The 21,346-nt window shown below is 38.5% G+C and overlaps 1 protein-coding gene across 1 annotated transcript; it reads right to left on the bottom strand.

Moving 5' to 3' along the window:
• Positions 1-15,418: 15,418 nt before the first annotated feature.
• Positions 15,419-16,172, bottom strand: LOC119809227 (60S ribosomal protein L23a-like). Its single transcript, XM_038322090.2, has 2 exons — positions 16,079-16,172; positions 15,419-15,843 (listed from the first exon to the last, which is right to left on the bottom strand). Exons 1-2 carry the CDS (start codon positions 16,170-16,172, stop codon positions 15,419-15,421), a joined length of 519 nt encoding a protein of 172 aa, XP_038178018.2.
• Positions 16,173-21,346: the final 5,174 nt, after the last annotated feature.

Genomic DNA, 21,346 nt, shown 5'->3' on the forward strand with positions numbered 1-21,346 from the left:
ATTAGAAAATTTTTATAATACTACCTTTTCTCATACAAAAGAGTTAAATAAATAAGTTCTTCAATATTAGGTGATTGGTAGAATCAAACATAATCCATAAAGTATATTATGGGAGCCTTATAAATGAATATATATGCATATATTTTTGATATGAAATATGTTTATGCTCTATCAGTAAGTACAGAACTAAGTTACAGAGTAGTACATAGGACAAGATCACATTTTGCAGAGAACATACATTTATACAGAGTGGAAGCATATATTGTGGTTCTAAGATATATAGATATATAGAGAAAGAGACATATGCACATATACATCACGGGCATATACATTCACACTGTTGAGCTGTACCCAAAAAATACTAACAGTAATTTTCCATGTTCCAATGGTTCATGAAATGATCTTTGCTTTATTAATTTTATGTTTCTTTAAGGAAATATGACTATTTATATACACTAAAATTATTCCATGGAAAAGTTAAACTATTTTCTTTCTTAAATACAACTCGATAGTCTCTATTATTGGCTTGAAAACAGGAATATCCAGGGTGAAATTACCCATTCCTTTTATCGGTTTGCAAAGCAAGGCCTTTAAGATTGCTGTAGAGATGAGTTTGGTGGTTGTTTCATAGTGTATTGTGGGAGGGGACAGTGAATGCTGACTTTGTAACAGAGGTAGAGTAAACTAGCAGAGTAGTTTTGTGGAGACTAGAAACAAGAATTTTGTTTGGGGCATGTTAAACATGAGTTGTGTCTTAGACACCCGAGTAGTGATGTCAACTGAACTGTTGACTATTTTGGTCTAGATTTCTGAGCAGAAATCTGGGCTAGAGATCCACATTTGGAAATCATCAGCATATAGTTTAAAATTATGTGTCTGGATAAAATAGCCAAATGAGCAAGTGAATATTTAGAAAAGAATAGCGCACAAAAAGAAGTCAGAAATTAGAAATCAAGGATTGCCTGGAAGACTGCTGGTTTACTCAAAGAAGCAACTTGACTTGACTTTGAGATGATAACTCAATCCCGGTTGAATATTACACATTTGCTAATGATGAAACATAGCTGTAGAAGAAGCGGCGGGGTTGTGTCCTGCCACCCTGCTAACTTTACACCCAAAATAATTACACGGAAACTGTATTCTTTTAAACACTGCCTGGCCCATTAGTTTCAGCCTCTTATTGGCTAATTCTCTCATCTTGCTTTAACCCATATTTAGTATTCTGTGTAGCACCACGAGGGGTGGCTTACCAGGAGAGATCTTGACCTGCGACTGTCTCGGAGAGGAGAGGCATGGCGACTGCACATGGCAACTGCCTGAAGCATCTGCCTCATTGCCTTCTACCCAGCATTCTGTTCTGTCTACTCCGCCTAACTAATTTTCTGTCCTATTAAAGGGCCAAAGCAGTTTCTTTATTAACCAATGAAATTAACACATAGACACTTCTCCATCACATAGCAAGTTTCAGGAATGACTTGGCAGATTTAGGGTTGTTGCTCACATAGCCTTTCTCATTGTCCTATTGATCTATAATAGGGCATTGATCTATAACACAGAATGTTACACAATAAAAAGGAAGAAAAATAATAAAGAATCTGGCCTGTGATTTTTCCAACCAATATACAATTTTTTGAAGATCTGAGTTTTTCATGTGTAAAATGCCATCTAAGATTGAGTATCGTGAGTTATAAACCGGGAAGTGGCCATTGAACTTGTGTTTGAAGTTGAAGAGTGAATCACAGACTTTAGGAGGTCTCCTTGGTTAAAGAACAGAAAGCAGCTTCAAAAACTGGAACCAACAGAAATCCCTCAAAGTCAAACCAGTCTGCTCTTTTGGCCTCTTCAACTTGCCCATCAGGAAGTAGGATAGGGCTTGTGGCAGGGTACTGTGTCACATAATTAGTTAGGGAATTTAGTGAGTTGTCTGTGGAGACTGACTTTTCATATAGGATATGTCTAGGAAGTAATTAACATGGAGGTATTTTACTACCCAAAAAAAGATGGAGGTACAATCCTAACATGTTTGAAAGATTAATATTGATAAGAAGGCAGTAAAAATGCAAGGAAGAGTTAGAACTCATAGTTTCATGCTGACAAACAGCCAAGAGGTGTGGAGAGAAGTTTCACAAATGTGTGGCCTTCTAATGCTAAGAAGTAGAGGATAGAGAGGAAAAATACTACCACACAAAGGTGTGCTACATATAGCTTTAGCTTGAAGTCAACAGTTACTTTTAGATACAGGTCTCTTCAATCATTCATTCATTCCACAGTGATTTATTGAGCACATATTCCATGTCAGGCAGTGCAACAGGGCCTTTGTATACAATGGTGGCTATCAAGAAAATGATCCTCAGTCCTCATTTAAAATATTTTAGAGACAGTGAACATCACAAATGTAGGACTGAGACAGCGACCTGGATCTGAGTGGATCTGAGACAGCACACTCCACAGGATCAGGACTGAGCCAGCAGCCTAGGCCTGAGCAGGCCTGAGACAGCAAGCTCTGCAGGAGCCAGATCAGATCCAGACCAGGGACATTTATGGAAACAAGACTGAATCTGCGACCTCAACCTGAGCAGACCTGAGACAGTGAACTCTACAGGAAGAGATACAGGGGATCAACTGCTGAGGGAGTAGGCCAGAGCCAGAGACCTCTATGGGTCCAGGCATTAGTCTGGGACCTATGAGGGGTAGACAGGAACCAGAAACTTCTGCAGGTCTGGGTGTGAGTCATGGAAATTCAAGGGAGTGAACCTGAGCCAGGACTCCTGCAGGTCCAGGCATCAGTTGGGGACTTCTGAGGACTAGGCCTGAGCCAGGACCTCTGCAGCTCTGGACATGAATCTGGGACCTCTGAGGGAATAGGCAGGAACCAGATACTTCTGCAGATCTGGGCATGAGTCTGGGACCTCTTATGGAATAGGCCTGAACCAGGACATCTGTGGGTCTGCGAACACCCGAGTCTGGAACCCAAGAGGGAGTAGATTGGAACCAGAGACCTTTGTATTACCAACCCCAAGCCAGAGACCTACGCAGAAATGGATTGAGACCAGGAACATTTACAGAAACAGGTCTGAGCCAGCAACCTAGGCCAAAGCATGCCTGAGACAACTAACTCCATGGGAGCAGAGCAAACCCTGGGAGCACTGAGCAACCTCCAGGAACATAGAATGACCAATGAGGTAACTGGAATGGTGGCACTGACTGCACCATGAGGAGCAACCATCTGAACCTTGCGTCTACTGACACCTGGAAGATTGATCACCAGAGTCACAGATAGCGCCAACTACACCAGTTAGAGGAAAAGATGAGTAGACAAGGTAAGAACACATGCAACACCACAAAAGCAATACAACACCAGTAAAATCTAGTGACCTTACAACAGCAAAACTTGAACAAACAAATATAGAAGAAGCAGAAGAAAATGACCTAAAAATAACTTCAGGAGAATGTTTGAGGTCCTTAAAGAGGAAATGAGAAATTCCCTCAAAGAAATGGAGGAAAAGGAAAAAAAATGGAAAACATCAAAAAATTTCTTAAAGAAAACCAAGAAAAAGCAATCAAACATATGAAAGAAACTATCCAAGACTTGAAAACTGAAATAGAGACAATAAAGAAAATACAAGCCAAGGGAATATGGAAACAGAAATTATGAGAAAACGATCAGTAACTACAATACAAGCATAAACAGCAGAATACAAGAGATGGAAGAGAGAATCTCAAGCACTAAAGCTACAATAGATGAAATAGACTTATTGGTCAAAGAAAATATTAAATCTAACAAAAGCTTAACACAAGATATCCAGGAAATATGGGACACCATTAAAAGATCAAACCTAAGAATAGTAGGTATAGAAGAAAGAGACATTCAACCTAAAAGCACAGAATATATATATAACAAAATCATAGAAAAAAAACTTTTTCCAACCTCAAGAAAGATATACCTATGAAGATACAAGAAGCTTACAGAACACCAAATAGACTGGATCTAAAAAACAAAACAAAAAAAAACTCTCCTCACCACATAATAATCAAAACACAGAACATACAGAATAAAGAAAGAATATTACGAGCTACGAAGGAAAAAAGTCAAGTAACATATAAAGGCAGACCTATCAGAATTACACCTGACTTCTCAATGGAGACAATGAAAGCCAGAAGGTCATGGTCAAGCATTATACAGACATTAAGAGACCAGAGATGCCAGCCTAAACTACTATAACCAACAAAATTTTCAATAACCATAAAAGGACAAAACAAGATATTAAATGACAAAATGAGATTTAACCAATACCTAGCCACAAACCCAGCCCTACACAAAGTACTAGAAAAAAAACTCCAGCTCAAGGAAGTTGGCTATATCAAAAAAAAAAAAAAACAAAAAAAACAAAACAGACAATTGGTGTACTCACAGCAGCAAATCCCAAAGAAGGGAAAAACACACAAATCTGTATCACCAACAATAAAAACTAAATTAATCACTGGTCATTAATATCCCTTAATATAAGTTTAAAAGGGCACAGGCTAACAGATTGGATATGCATACAAGACACATGTCAACCAAAGACAGATATCCCCTCAGAGTAAAGGGTTGGGAAAAAAATTTTCCAATCAAATAAACCTAAGAATCAAGCAGGTGTAGCTATCCTAATATCTAACAAAATATATTTCAAACTAAAATCCATAAAAAGAGATGAAAGATGTTTCATATTAGTCACAAGAAAAATCCATCAAGAGGAAATCTCCATATTGAACATCTATGCCTCAAATACAAGGGTAACCTCATATGTAAAAGAAACACTTTTAAAGCTTAAATCATACATTAAACCCCACACACTAAAAGTGGGAGATTTCAACACTCCACTCTGAACAATGGACAGGTCAGTCAGACAAAAAATTAATAGAGAAATAAGGGTACTAACAGATGTTATGACTCAAATAGACTTAACAGACATCTATAGAATATTCCATCCAAACATAAAAGAATATACCTTCTTCTTAGCAACTCAGAACCTTCTTAAAAACTGACTGCATACTTGGTAACAAAACAAACCTCAACAGATACAAAACAATTGAAATAACCCCATGTATCTTATTCGATCATTGTAGCTTAAAACTGGAATTCAACAGCAATACTACTTCCAGAAAGCCCACCAACACAGGGGAATTAAATATTGCTCACCTAAATCATCAGTGGGTCAAGGAAGAAATAAAAGGAGAAATTAAAGACTTCCTAAAATTCAATTAAAATAACCACACATCATACCCAAATTTAGGAAACACAATGAAAGCAGCGTTAAGAGGAAAGCTCATAGCACTAAATGCCTACTTAAAGAAGCTGGAAAAATCCCACACTAGTGAATTAGCAGAACATTTGAATACTTGAGAACAAAAAGAAGCAAACTCACCCAAGAGAACTAGATGGCAAGAAATAATAAAATTGAGAGCTGAAATCAATAAAATAGAAACAATAAAATAATACAAAGAATCAATGAGACAAAGAGTTGGTTCCTTGAGAAAATCAACAAAATAGACAAAAATTTATCCAAACTAACCAAAAGACAGAGAGAGAATATCCAAACTAACAAAATCATAAACGAAAAGGGGGACATAACAACAGATGTGGAAGAAATCCAGAGAATCATCAGATCATATCTGGAAAATCTGTACTCAACAAAATTGATAAACTTAAAGGAAATGAACAACTTTCTGGATAAATATCACCTACCAAAATTAAATCAAGACTAGATAAGCAAACTAAATAGATCTATAACTGCTAAAGAAAGAGAAACAGTCATCAATAGTCTCCCAACCAAAAATGTCCAGGACCAGATGGTTTCAGTTCAGAATTCTACAGGATTTTCAAAGAATAACTAATGCCAAAACTCCCCAAATTGTTCCACACAATAGAAACAGAAGGAACATTGGCAAACTCTTTATAAGGCTACAATTACCCTGATACCCAAACCATAGAAAGACATTACTAAGTAAGAGAATTACAGAATAATCTCACTCATGAACATTGATGTAAAAAATTCTAAATAAGATATGGGCAAATTGAATCCAAGAACACATCAGAACCATCATCCACCATGATCAAGTTGGCTTCATCCTAGAGATGCAGTGATGGTTCAACATATGAAAATCTGTCAATGTAATCTACCATATAAACAAACAGAAAAATAAATGTTGTAAAAGCACAGGGCCCCTTGTTCTGGCAGCCTGGCTAGTTTATGCCTGAAAAAAATCACATGGAAATCTGTATTAATTAATTTGCTGCCTGGCCCATTATTTCTAACCTCTTATTGGCTAACTCTTACTTATTCATTTAACCCATCTCCATTAATGTGTATCTCCACTGTGGCTTACTGGCATGAGTCTAACCAGCGTCCGTCTCAGAGAGAAGTGATGCGGCGAAGATTGGAAATAACCAAAAATAGTCCTTTTATAATTATTCAATTTTAATACAAGGGGAGATAAGGGAACTTACAGAACCAAGGGTCCAGCGAAGCCGAAGGTGAGCGCAGGGCAGCGCAAAACGAACGGGCCACCTTCCGGCTCCCCAATCCTATTTAAGGGGAATGGCTACCCCGCTGGAGCAGCCACGCCCCTGAACGCAGGGATTGGGCCAGCTGCCCCAACAGAGAAGAGCCATGGCATCTGCCGCACTGCCTTCTTCCTCCCAGCATGCAGTCCTGTCTTCTCTGCCTACCTAAGTTCTACCCTATCAAAAGGCAGTTTCTTTATTTGACCAATGAAAAGCAACACATAGAAAGAAGACCCTCCTACACCATTTCCCCCTTTTCCCTTTAAACAAAAAGGAAGGCTTTCACTTTAACATAGTAAAATCACATATAACAAGCAAGAATTACAGTTACATTATTTATAACTATTTTATCTTTTATCATAACAAAGGAAAACTATAACTATAACTAACCATTCTTCAACTCCATCAAAGGCTCCAGAAGGATATAATCTTACCTAAGTAAACAAGAAATAAACAACTTCTGAAACTCTTGAAATGATAGAGACATCTCGCTACCTGGACAGTCACCCAAAGTTTTTCTGTACCGTTGGGCCATCCATCTTCAGCCTTCAGGCTATAGTATCCAGCTGACATTTCCATGAAGCAGGAAATTTCAAAGGCATTTCAGTCATTTTCTTCTGTGTCCTGCAGAATACCTCATAGACTCTTTCATGAAACAGGAACCCTGAAGGATCATCTCACCTTTAGGCAAGTTCAGCAGTCCTCTCTCTGCAGGTTCTTTATGTCCAGTTTATGCAACAGTCCAGGCATGATGGAGGAGAGTTATCTGTCTATGTTTCTTTCATTGGTTAATTAATAAAGAAAACTGCCTTGGCCCTTTAAGAGACAGAAAATTAGGTAGGTGGAGTAGACAGAATTGTGGGAGCAAGGAAGTAGAGTTGGGGAGACGCTTCAGGCAGTCGCCATAGTGAGTCTCCATGCTTCTCCTCTCCGAGATGGACACAGGTTAAGATCTCTCCTGGTAAGCCACACCTCGTGGTGCTACACAGATTACTAAATATGGGTTAAAGGAAGATGTGAGAATTAACCAATAAGAGGCTACGGATAATGGGCCAGGCAGTGTTTTAAAAGAATACAGTTTCCGTGTAATTATTTTGGGTAAAGCTAGCCCGCAGCCGGGTGGCGGGACTCAGCCCCGCCGCTTCATTCTACACAGGCAAAGGCAGTTTCTTGCCCAAATGGGTAGCAAACTCCATAAGGATCCCTCTCTTCAGTCCCTCATTCCTTTTTTTTAATGGGTGAACCAAACAATTTGAGAAAAAAAAACATGTATAGCCAACATCATGTCAATTTTTTGAGACAGGGCTACTTTGGGTAGCCTTGGCTGTCCTGCAACTTGCTCTATAGACCAGGTTCACCTGGAACTCACAGAGATCCCTTGCCTCTGCCTTCCAAATGCTGAGATTAAAGGCATGTGCCATTACTTCCTGGCATCATATCATCTTTTAAAAGATGCTTTTAAGTATGTCGGGTATATATGACAGGAGCCTTGCTTCTGAGGGTGTTGGCAGGAAAGATGTTCTTATATAGAAGTTCTTTTGGACTAAAGGAAAGGAGAAAAATTTACCAGAAGGGATGGGACTAGAACCAGGCCTCCAAGCATAAATAGAATTGAGGTAACAGAAGAGGGCAGAAGAACATGGGGAGCAGTGCTATGAGGCTGGAAAGCTAGTGTGTCCATGGCACTGTGAGGAGATTCATTTTGTTATAACAGGTTTGTGTATGGCAGTAGTGTTCAACATACTTCAGCTAATGACTGCCCATTTTTACCTGATGTAAGATGCAAAATTAATAAATGTAAAGCAAGTAATTCACATTTCTTTTGTTTATCAGGACTACTAAATGATACTGTTTTTAATCAGATACTATTATTAAAATTGTTTTGATGAATAATATGAATTTCTAAAAAAGCCATCCAAGCAAAATCTACTCTAACACTGTCACATTGACTTTGCCTGATTGATTACACACATACACACAACAACACACAGCAAACACATACATACATACACAACCCAGACACATAGCATACACATATGTGAACACACACCCGTAACACACAGCACATACACACACAGACACACACACACACACCCACCAGCACAAAGCACACACATACATATACACACATGATAGGGTAGAGAAAGACACACAGAGAGAGGGTTAGAGGTAGGTAGTTATATAGCTAGATATAAATAGATTGATAGAAGTTAAATGATGGATAGGTAGGTAGATGATTGACATAGATGATAGGTAGATAGATGGATATAGGTAGATGGCAGATAGACAAATGACAGAGAATGAGTTAGTTTATCTACACAGAGTAATAATTGCTTGAAGATACAGCTTCAGATGCTTGTGTTCTTTGTTCTCTGAAACTATGGCTGCGTCATGTGCTTAACACCTCTTAAATCCCCTTAATAGAGACAAATTCTTATAAATGGGAAAAATACGATTATAAACTAGTAAAGGAATTTCAACACATTTGCCTCCCTCAAAATCGTAATTGGACCTTGGCCAGCTTGGAATCATTATTTTGTTTCACGAAAATAGTGTGGAGAGAAAATTTGCTTCAACAGCAAAAATTTCTTTCAATGCATAATTGAAACAATAACTTTAAATCAATTAGCCATGTTACCACTATAGAGTCCCATCGTCAAATTCCATTTCTTGGCCCTGAAGAGTCACCAAACTATTGGGTTTATTGAAAACACACATTTGGTTCTCGTTTTTTGAAATTAGTTCCACTAAACTCTAAAACTGGCTTTATTTTCTTTCTTTTTTAAAATACCATGTACACATAAAAACAGTTGTGTGTGTAGTCTCACTTTCTAAAATGCTTAGAGATACAGGATCTATAATGTTGAGTTCATTGTGTATGAACAAGATCTCATCCCCTATAAAAAGAGACACTCATTCTGGTCTCTTTGGAGACATTGGTTTAAAAAGAGTGATCAGCACCCTTGGGTTATGGGTTATATTGGCTAATAGTTGCATTTTCTTTAGAGTACATCTTAAAGTTAAGTATACAGAGATGAATGGTTTATTAATGCACTTATAGGAGACAGTGACAGGTACATAGTATTTCATGTTCTTCTAATACATCTCTGTAGCACAGATTCTAATTGTTCTTAATATTAACAACTATATGCAATAAGTACAATATATACAGGGAATAAATACATCAACAGTGTCTAATCCATTTGCATTTGACAAATTCAGAGAAAAATCTCCATTTTTATCCTATTCTGTTGAGTTCAAAGTCTTGTACCTAATTCACTTTCTATCATAACTTGCATTACCATCCAAAACTATCTTTTTATATCTCCCAACCTTATACACTGTATACCCTTTTAGAGAGTTTCTTTTCTGAGTCTGGTAAACAATGAAAACTATAACTATCTAATCTTCAACTCCCTTAGAGACCCAAGAAAGAAATAATAGTAATGGATTACACAAGAAGTGCAAGCAAGCAACTTCCAAAAAAATGTGAGAAATGAAGAAAAAAAGATGGCCATCTGGACAATCACCCAAGGTTCCTTTGCAAAGTTGGAGCATCTGCCTACAGACCTAGAATATTTTACAGACTTTTCTGTGAAGCAGGATTTTTGAAGGGCTTTCATCCTTTGTCTTGGCAAGGTTTGGTAGTCATTTTCTTTTGTGTGCCACTTGTCCGATTTGGACAGCATACCAACAGCAGTCAAGAACACTTTCTCGACAAATGGCTTAACTTTGCCCCAAAGAAAGTAAACCACATGTGAAGTTTCTTTAATGTCCATCATCTTCTCCAATATAGATTGGTGCTGCCAGTAGCAGACATGTCTCATAGTTATAAAAAGAACCGTATGTTATTAAAACACTTAAATACCATATTCTATAGATCTTTGAAGTGTTTGAAGATCTGTCCATCTAAAATATATCTTAAAAACATACCTAATATGACTACAAGTTTAATTGTAATAGGTGACTAATCACTAACTTGCATTTCCTTATTATCCTAAACAGTTGGTAATAATAACTTTCAAGAACTAGAAATTTACATTACATTGTTAAGTGAGCTGTATTGGTACAATATTTTGAACAAGAGTAGAAATGCGTGTACAGTATGCCTAACAAAATGAATCTCAAATTTCTATCAATATACAAAATATGTGTACAATATACAAAAGTCAATCCAATATAAAATATTTAAAACCAGTAGTTTCTTTTTAAAAGTAGATTCACTAATCTACCTTTTTATCTTATCATATCTATATCCTCTCTCTCTTTTTTCTTCTCAGAGTAGATTCAATAATCTGCCCTCTTATCCTATCATATCTATATACAATTTGAGGATGTAGTCTGAAGATTCAGTCTGAGCATGTTTCCTGAGGATTTATAGAAACAGTATCTCTCCTGTGGTCTGAGCATTGGTAGAGGTAAGAATTCTCTAGTGACTGACTGCTCTGCTTTGCTGATCATTAAACTTTCACCCCTGTTAGCTGACTCTGGGTTTTTATTACTAAGAACAATCAGGATTCATGCTACACATCTCAACATTATCTCAATGTTACAATCTCTTTCAATATTTACAAAGCATCTATTTCATCTATAGTGAGAAACTAAAGGTCAATGCAATTCAAAATATAACTTTCTTATGGTCTCAGCCCTCACTGACTTAGACAACAAAAAAGTGTGGTTATCACAGAATCTGCAATACAATTATTTTTTTTCCCAGTTTATTTATTTTTTATTAAAAATTGCCATCTCCTCCCCTCCTCCTCCCCCTTCCCTCCCCTCCCCTCCACCCACACCCCCACTCCCTCCCTCTTGAGGCCAAACAGCCATCAGGGTTCTCTACACTATGTTGAGTCCAAGGTCCTCCCAACTCCCCCCAGGTCCAGGAAGGTGAGCAACTGAACTGACAAGGCTCACACAGAGCCCGTCCATGTCGTAGAGACCAAGCCCATTGCCATTGTCCTTGGCTCCTCGGTCAGCCTCCACCATCAGCCACCCTCAGAGAGTCCGATTTGGTCGCATGTTCCATCAGTCCCATTCCAAGTGGACTTGGTGGTCTCCCATTAGTTCTGTCCTGCCGTCTCAGTGGGTGAACGCGTCCCTCATGATTCTGACTTTCTTTCTCGTGATCTCTCTCCATCCGCTCCTCATCAGAACTTTGGGAGCTCAGTCCGGTGCTCCAATGTGGGGCTCTGTCTCTATCTCCATCCATCGCCAGGTGAAGGTTAAGGCTCACTTTAATCCTAATAACAGCTTTAAAACAATAGTTTGTTCTCTGAAGACAGGGACTTGTTAATACTGACTCATTACAAATGGTCTTAGAGTTGTTCTGAAGGAAAGGAAAGATATGGGTACAGACTGAACTCCTTACCATTGATGGAGTCTGGTCCCATGGGCTAGACCTTAAGAATTAGAGACATTTACAAACTAACAGAAAATGGCCCTACTCATATCAAACAACAGTAACAAGAGACTGGACAAGGTTTTTGTATTTATACATAGAGGCTAATGAGGCATAAAAGTCTCACTGACCCATAGGAAATCAAGTATAGCTACATTTCACACACACCACTCTAGTAGCACCCAAGGAGGACAAATAGGTGCATTAAGTGCAAGAAGAACTCTAGAAACATGGAGAAATCAAACTAGCATCTCTTAGAAGCTACCCTACCAGCTAGTTTTCAAAATGCTGAAAGATATGTGTGGAGAAGTAATCACCAGTGTTACCTAGTCAGGACTCCTGTAAATTACAGTAACGATTGGCCTGGAATGATATGCTCATTGGTACAATAGTGGCATGCACATTATAGACGTCTATATCATTAGGTCATTCCCAATGGAAGACAATATACTACTGTTCTATTATTTAAGAGAGTTTTTAGTTTGCTCTCTTCTTTTTCTTATTTTCTTGGCTTTAATTCTTTCTTTTTTGGGGGGGAGGATGAGCTTCATTTGTTTGTAACTTTGTCAGTTTCAAAGTGTTAACATAGTGTGATTGGTTTTTTCTTTTTTCTTTTTAGTTGTTGCCTTTATTTATTTTTAAAAAAATAAAACAAACTATGTTTTTTTCATTATACATACCAATGCAAGTTCCTACTGCCTCTCCCTTACTCCCATTCCCTCCACATACTCTCCTACCCCACCCCCATCAATCCTCAGAGAGGGTAAGGGATATTGCTTTGGGGAAGGTCCAAGGCCCTTCCTACTATTTATAGGCTGAGCAAGGTATCCATCCAAAGAGAATCGGTTCCCAAAAAGACAGTACATGCAGTAGGGATAAATTCTGGTGCCACTACCAGTGGCCCCCCCAGTCTACCCCAGCCATGCAACTGTTGACCACATTCAGAGGGACTAGTTTGGTCTTATGCTTGTTTCTTCCCACTCCAGCTGGAGTTGGTGAGTTTCCTTTAGTTCAGGTAGACTATTTCATCATGGTCTTGACCTCTTTGCTCATATTCTCATTTGGCTTTAATTTTTAAGGTATTCTGAAAATAGACTAAATAGTGCCAAAATTCAGAGTAATTATGCTAGACAACAGATTTTCATTTAGTTAACATTAAAGGCTTGTGATAATAGGGTTAGTAACATGTAGAAGGAGCGGCGGGGCTGTGTCCCGCCACCCGGCTAGCTTTACCCAAAATAATTACACGGAAACTATATCCATAGTTTCAGCCTCTTATTGGCTAATTCTCATATCTTGCTTTAACCCATATTTAGTAATTTATATAGCACCACGAGGGGTGCCTTACCAGGAGAGATCTTAACCTGCGTCCATTTTGGAGAGAAGCATGGCGGCTCACTACGGCGACTGCCTGAAGCGTCTCCCCACTGCCTGCTACCCCTTTTCCCACAATTCTGTTCTGTCTACTCCGCCTACCTAATTTTCTGTCTCTTAAAGGGCCAAGGCAGTTTTCTTTATTAATTAACCAATGAAAGTAACAGATAACTCTCCTCCATCAGTAACATTAGTCTAATGATTCTGATTCGGGGGATAACTCTGTTTGCACGTGTAAGAAAAGAAACTCAAGAGTTGGTGGAGACCACATTCTGTGATGTCCCTCTCTCTTATTTTTGTCAGCTTCATATCTTATGTTTAGAGGGGGCTATGACAGAGACAGTGCTCTCCTTGGTCCCTTTATTCCCCGTCCTCTACCATCACAATCGGTCTCCACCATTCAGCAGCTGTGAGTGATGAACCAATTATAAGTTGAGCAGGCTGGCTGAGAAAATTGAAAAGCTGCAATGCGGGAAAGCATACATTTTCTTCTATTCTTTCATTATTTCCCCAGGTTGCGGTTTTATCCCTGGCTTTCATCGAGCGATTAGCCTCAGCAGAAGAACACCAGTTTGGCGGCCCTGCCTAATGAAAGAGAGTGAGGTGAGGATTAATTTTGAGGGTGCTTCCAAACCCTAGATCTGATGGCAAGCTGCCAGCTCCACTACAGGCCTTTTCCCCGTTGCTCAAATCAGCAAACTTTTGGCTGTTACAGTCGGGGAAAGCTGCAGCTTTCAGCAGTACCTGCTACATTACATTACATGTGGATGGGGAAAGAAGACAGACCAAAATAAGGTCCAGAGTATTGCTGCCCATAGTAGATTGTTTTTAATAAGCAAAAAGTAAGTTTGAGACTTTGGGATGTTTTTATTTAACTGGATGTAAAGTGAAACAGAGATTTTTTTTTCACATGTTAAAAGCAAGTTTCTATGTTAGCACCAAGGCAATTGCTTTTCTGGCACAAGAGAGACCTGAGAGACGCAACCTCTCTACACTTTCCAGATGCAGAAAGCAAAGAGGTCCAAAATGCCCAGTCAGAAATTCACTGAGCTGGCAAATGGATAAGGAGATAGATTATTAACAATTGTGTGGTTTTCAGATAGATGGAGTAGAGTATCCATAGTCTCAGGTGTGTGAGGATTCATGACCCAGCCCAGACTTAACACTCTGGGCAATGATGGTTGGGCTCATGGTACTCAAAGTTTTTCATATCCATCATCTAAACTGTGTTTTAATAGTTGCTGTTATAACCTGGTCCGTTCTGAGGGAGGGAAGCATTTATGCACCAATCTCATTTCTATAAAGTATGTTGTATGTTGCTCCTGCATACCAGCCTGGGGTATAGCTCAGCATTCTTGTCCTGGACTCCACTTCCCGCAATGATAGACTGTAATGTGGAATTGTAAGGCATGTAAACCCACCCCTAACCCCTACTGGTTTTGATCAGTGCTTTAGCACAGCAACAGGAAAGATGTTAAAATATTCAGGGAAGCCCCCACACTTTGGCTATAGGAAGCAGGAAACCAGTCTCAAACTGATCAGGAAGCTTCCTCTTTGCTGGCTTCCTGTTATAGGCCAGAAGACACTACACAGGCTTCTGGGAGAGAAAAGACACAAGTGACCTTATGCGGAGCTGGGCAAGAACCAGGGGTGGTGTTCCACTTGACCATAGTGACTTAACTATTACAGGATGACAAACCACTTTCTGACTGGATCTGAAGCCTGATTTATAGGGGGTATTTATGGCTGGGACTGAAAACTTGGTAAAAACAAACAAACAAACAAACAAACAAACAGCAACAACGAAACAGCCCATGGCTGAGGAGGTCATAGGCTCTATGGTTGTTGGCATTTTTCTTTATTCTTCAAACACCTGAGAGTGTGTATACTTGGATGATTTACTTAAAAGCAACACAACTATTAATAATCTGTCTGCCTATCTGTTTGCCAACTCAATGAAATATCAACTAGGCATTTTGGACCTTTTTGCTTTCTGTACCTTGAAAATAAAGAGAGTTTTAATATTTAGGTATTATTTAATATTTAATATTTTTTATGGTGACAAAGTATATATTTAAAACTAGCCAACTAGATTCAATTTAGATGATTCCAATTTTGCTGGCAACATCCAGAGCATCATAATGAGGGGCCATCTGAACATATGCTGGCTTCTCTCCTTCAGGCCTTAGCGGGGTGTTGACTTTGGCCCCACCAGTGTCACAGAACTGCCTCACAGCCTGTTTGATCTGATGCTTGTTGGCCTTGGCATCCTCAATGAACGCAAGTGTGTTGTTTTCTTTTATCTTTTTCATGGTTGACTCAGTGGTCAGGGGGAATTTGATGATGAGACAGTGGTCAAGCTTGTTTCTCCTGTGTATGCTTTTTGGAGGGGATTTGGGCTGCCTCTGGAGCCCCAGAGTCTTGGGCCCCTGAAGGATGGGTGACATGTGGATTGGATCATCTTTTTGTGGCTGCAGATGGCTTTCAACACTGCCTTGTTTGGTTTCCAAGGCCTTCGCTTTGGCTTGGTGGAAAGGGCATTGTTGATTTTTTTAAGCTGCCATGGTCTCAAACTGCTTTCTAAAGGTTTATGTTTATAGCCACAGATGTGAGTTGCTCTCAACCTTGTTGGGAGAAGCTCATTTTCCCCTTCAAGATTAGCAGTCAATACAGAGTACCGGAACTTGTAATGTACTGAGACTAAGTAACAGTGAGTCCTCACCCTTAAAATGGACATTATTGTCACCCTACTACCTCACCAAGACTTAGGGAGGAAAGGATGTTAGACTGAAGGGTGGGGTGCTGTGACATGGTGTGACACGCTGTCTTCCGGATGTGCTGTGGCTGCTGCATGCAGGAACTCACGGCAGCTGTGGCGACCTGTTCATAACCTGTGCGAGGTTAATCCATTGGAAATAACAGCATGGATGAGGGACTTGTTCTGCAAGTCCCCGCCCCTCATTGAGAGGCTCTTGGTAGTTTTTCGCTGGTGTGAAGGGAGAATCATTGTTTTTTGGGGGTCTGGACACTGGCAGGCTGCCTGTGCTCTAGTGAATGTCCTCACACCCTTGTACATATGGGAACTTTAACTGCATTTACTGGGTGAAAAAATTATCAAAGAAGAAGGGTACATGATTTGGAAGGGGGCTTATTGAGGGGATCTGGTGAGAATTGGACCGTATTTCATTGTAGACATGTTTGAAATTCTGAAATCATAAATAAGAGCATTTTATATTACTATTTTGGATGTCAGTAGTGCAAAATGTGCCTCAAACAACCGTATTATCAAGTTATTTCTCACTCTTCCTTCCTCTCTCCTTTATTCCTTGGTGACTCTGATTGGCTCTACCTCCATCTCCAGGAATTTATCTAGACAGATTATCTTACAAAAACTCAAGGTATGCTACGGTGTCTTCTGTTGCCTTTTAAAACTTAGTTTGATGCTCTTAGGGTTCATCATGTCACGTCATGAGTCACAGCGTTGCCGTGCTTTGTAGTTGAATGGATCGATCACGTATTGTGACCCAACCCCAGTTTATGGTATTATGAGCAGTGCGTCAGTGAAGTGCAAGCCATACCATACTTTTCTGTTTTATGCCCCCCAACTCTGCCTTACTCAATTATATTCCATTTCTCCACTGTGGCTATATCAGCTCCTCCAAACCCCACCTCCTGTCCTTCCTGCCCCTTTCTTCCCTTTGACCAGCTGACTGCCTACCTAACTGTACAATTTCAGTGTACAGGGACTTTCTCTACTTGAACAATCCCTGATCATCAGAACTGCAGCTAGAGATTTTATACTTTGAAGATGTTTTTTTAAAATAAAAAGATTATAAATTGACAAATACTAATTTAGACACAAAACATATTTATAGAACATTAACAGAAAGTAAAACAAGTGAATGTGTTAAAAGCTGATAAACTAATACAAACATTTACAAAAGCGTATTTACTTTAATTTTATGTGTATAAGTATTTGCTTGCTTGTAAGTGTGCTGACTGCAAGCCTAACTCCTATGGAGGCCAGAATGAGGTGCCAGATAACCTGGAACTGTAGTTTCAAGTGACTATAAGCCACTGTGTGGGTGCTGGGAACCAAACACTGGTCCTCAAAGATAACAACAAATGTTCTTAGCCATAAAGCTATCTCTGCCACATCATGAAAACATTATATAATCAATAAAATAATATCTTTTAATTAATTTACCACCTGATAGAGCTATTTCATGTTTGTCTGAGTCTCTTTTTTGGTTTACTGGTCTTATTTTTTATTCATTTTATTGAGCTATGCGTTTTTCTATGCTTCCCTCCCTGCCTCTCCCCTCCCCTCAACCCTCTCTTATGGTCCCCATACTCCCAATACACTCAAGGAGATCTTATCTTTTACTACATCTCATGTAGATTAGATCCATGTATGTCTCTCTCAGGGTCCTAGATTCTCTGGGATTATGATTTATAGATTGGTTTTCTATGCTTTATGATTAAAAACCACTTATGAGTGAGTACCTATGATAATTGTCTTTCTGGGTCTGGGTTACCTCACTCAATATGATGTTTTCTAGCTCCATCCATTTGTCTGCAAATTTCAAGATTTCATGTTTTCTCTGCCGTGTAGTACTCCATTGTGTAAATTACTACATTTTCCTTATCCATTCTTCAATCAAGAGGCATTTAGGTTGTTTCCAGGTTCTGGCTATGACAAATAATGCTGCTATGAACATAGTTGAACACATGCCCTTGTGGTACGATTTAGCATCTCTTGGATATATATCCAAAAGTAGTATTTCTGGATCTTGAGGAAGGTTGTTTCCTAATTTTCTGAGAAATTGCCACACTGACATCCAAAGGGATTGTACCAGCTTGCACTCCCACCAGCAATGCAAGAGTGTTCCCTTTATCCCACAACCTTTCCAGCATAAGTTGTCATCAGTGTTTTTGATCTTGGCCATTCTTACAGGTGTAAGATGTAATCTCAGAGTTGTTTTGATTTGCATTTCTCTGATGGCTAAGGATGTTGGGCATTTCCTTAAGTGTCTTTCAGCCATTTTAGATTCCTCTATTGAGAGTTCTCTGTTTAGGTCTGTACTCCAATTTTTTTATTGGATTATTTGTTCTTTTGATGACCAATTTCTTGAGTTATTTGTAGAATTTGGAGATCAAACCTCTGTCTGATATGGGGTTGTTGAAGATCCTTTCCCATTCTGCAGGCTGTCATTTTGTCTTGTTGACCATGTCCTTTGCTTTACAGAAGCTTTTAAGTTTCAGGAGGTTCCATTTATTAATTTTTTCTTTCAGTGTCTGTGCTAATGTGTAGTGACGCGACAAGCAGGCCTGCTTTTCGTCCCTCCTGGGTCCCGCATGGCTAGCAATGCAGAGTTTGAAGTCAGGGATTGTGATGTCTCCAGAAGTTCTTTTATTGCACAGGATTGTTTGTTTTGACTATCCTGGGTTTTTTTTTTTTTTTTTTTTTTTTTTTTTTTTTTTTTTTTTTTTTTTTGCTTTTCCATATGAAGTTGAATACTGTTCTTTCAATGGTCTGTGAAGAATTTTGCTGGGATTTTGATGTTTTGATGAGTATTGCATTGAATCTGTAGGTTGCATTTGGTAAGATTGCCATTTTTACTATGTTAATTATACCCACCGGAGAGCATGGAAAATCTTTCCACTTTCTGGTGTCTTCTTCAGTTTCTTTATTCAGATATTTAAAGTTCTTGTCATACACGTCATCCACATGTTTGGTTAGAGTTACTCCGAGATTTTTTATGCTATTTGTGGCTATTGTGAAGGGTAATGTTTCTCTGATTTCTTTCTCAGCCCATTTATCATCTGTGTAAAAGGAAGCTTCTGACTTTTTTGAGTTAAGCTTGTATCCTGCTACATTACTGGAAGTGTTTATGAGTTGTAGAAGTTCCTTGGAAGAATTTTTGGGGTCGCTTATGTAAACTATCATAACATCAGCAAGTAGTGAGAGTTTGACTTCTTTTCTTATTTGTATCCCCTCGATCTTTCATTGTCTTATTGCTCTAGCTAGGACCTCAAGAGCTATATTGAATTGATATGAAAAGAGTGGACAACCTTGTCTTGTTCCTGATTTCAGTGGGATCACTGTGAGTTTCTCTCCATTTAGTTTGATGTTGGCTGTTGGCTTTCTGTATATTGCCTTTATTATGTTTAAGTATGTTCATTGTATCTCTGCTCTTTCCAAGACCTTCATCATGAAGGGATGTTGTATTTTGTTGAAAGTTTTCTCAGCATCTAATGAGATGATCATGTGTTTTTTATTTTTCAGCTTGTTCACATGGTAGATTATGTTGACAGATTTTCATATGTTGAACCATCTCTGCATCTGTGGGATGAAGCTAACTTGATCATGGTGGATGATGGTTCTGATGTGTTCTTGGATTCAATTTGCCCATATTTTATTTAGTATTTTTGACCAATGTTCATGAGTGATAATGGTCTGTAATTCTCTTTTTGGTAATGTCTTTTTGCGGTTTGGGTATCAGGGTAATTGTAGCCTTATAAAAAGAGATTGGCAATGTTCCTTCTGTTTCTATTGTGTGGAATAATTTGAGGAGTATTGGTATTAGTTCTTCCTTAAAAATCTTGTAAAATTCTGAGCTGAAACGATCTGGTCCTGACCTTTTTCTTGTTGGGAGACTTTCAATGACTGTTTCTATTTCTTTAGCAGTTATAGGTCTGTTTAATTTGCTTATATGGTCTTGATTTAATTTTGGTAAGTGATATTTATCCCAAAAGTTGTCCATTTCTTTTAAGTTTTCCAATTTTGTAAAGTAAAGGTTTTCAAAATATGACCTGATGATTCTGTGGCTTTCCTCCATGTCTGTCATTATGTCCCCCTTTTCTTTTCTGATTTTATTCTCTCTCTCTCTTCTCTCTCTCTCTCTCTCTCTCTCTCTCTCTCTCTCTCTCTTTGTCTTTTGGTTGGTTTGGATAAAGGTTTGTCTATTTTGTTGATTCTCTCAAAGAACCAATCTTTGTCTCATTGATTCTTTGAATTGTTTTCTTTGTTTCTATTTTGTTGATTTCAGTTCTCAATTTGAATATTTCCTGCTGTCAAGTTCTCTTGTGTGAGTTTCCTTCTTTTTGTTCTAGCATTTTCAAATGTTCTGTTAATTCACTAGTGTGGAATATTTTCAGCTTCTTTATGTAGGTATTTAGTGCTATGAACTTTCCTCTTAACATTGCTTTCATTGTGTTTCCTAAATTTGGGTATGTTGTACGATCATTTTCATTGAATTTTAGGAAGTCCTTAATTTCTCCCTTTATTTCTTTCTTGACCCACTGATGACTCAGGTGAGCATTCTTTAATTTCCATGTGTTTGTGGCATTTCTGGAAGTAGTGTTGCTGTTGAATTCTTGTTTTAAGTGATTGTGATCCAATAAGCTACATGGGGTTATTCTAATTGTTTTGTATCTGTTGATGTTTGTTTTGTTACTGCGTATGTGGTCAGTTTTTAAGAAGGTTCTATGAGGTGCTGAGAAGAAGGTATATTCTTTTTATGTTTGGATAGAATATTCTATAGATGTCTGTTAAGTCCATTTGGGTCATACCATCTGTTAATTCCCTTATTTTTCTGTTAATTTTTTGTCTGACTGACCTGTTGTCCACTGGTGAGAGTAGAGTGTTCAAGTCTCCACTATTAGTATGTGGGGTTTAATGTATGATTTAAGCTTTACAAGTGTTTCTTTTACATATGAGGGTACCCTTGTATTTGGAACATAGATGTTCAGTATTGAGATTTCCTCTGATGGATTTTTCCTGTGACTAATATGAAATGTCCTTCTTCATCTCTTTTGATTAATTTTAGTTTGGAATCTATTTTGTTAGATAATAGGATAACTACACCAGCTTTTTTATTAAGTTCATTTGATTGGAAATTTTTTTCTCAACTCTACTCTGAGGCAATGTCTATCTTTGAGGTTGAGGTGTGTTTCTTGTGTACAGCAGAAGGATGGATTCTGTTTTCCTATCTAATCTCTTAGCCTGTGTCTTTTTATAGGAG

This window comes from Arvicola amphibius, chromosome 3, assembly GCF_903992535.2.
Source record: "Arvicola amphibius chromosome 3, mArvAmp1.2, whole genome shotgun sequence".
Lineage (NCBI taxonomy): Eukaryota > Metazoa > Chordata > Mammalia > Rodentia > Cricetidae > Arvicola > Arvicola amphibius.

Coding starts and splice junctions, on each gene's coding strand:
- LOC119809227 (XM_038322090.2), bottom strand. CDS start 16,172: ATGCAGCAGCCACAGCACATCCGGAAGACAGCGTGTCACACCATGTCA. Junction 15,844..16,078: donor CCTTTCCTCCCTAAGTCTTG/GTGAGGTAGTAG, acceptor CTTTCCACCAAG/CCAAAGCGAAGGCCTTGGAA.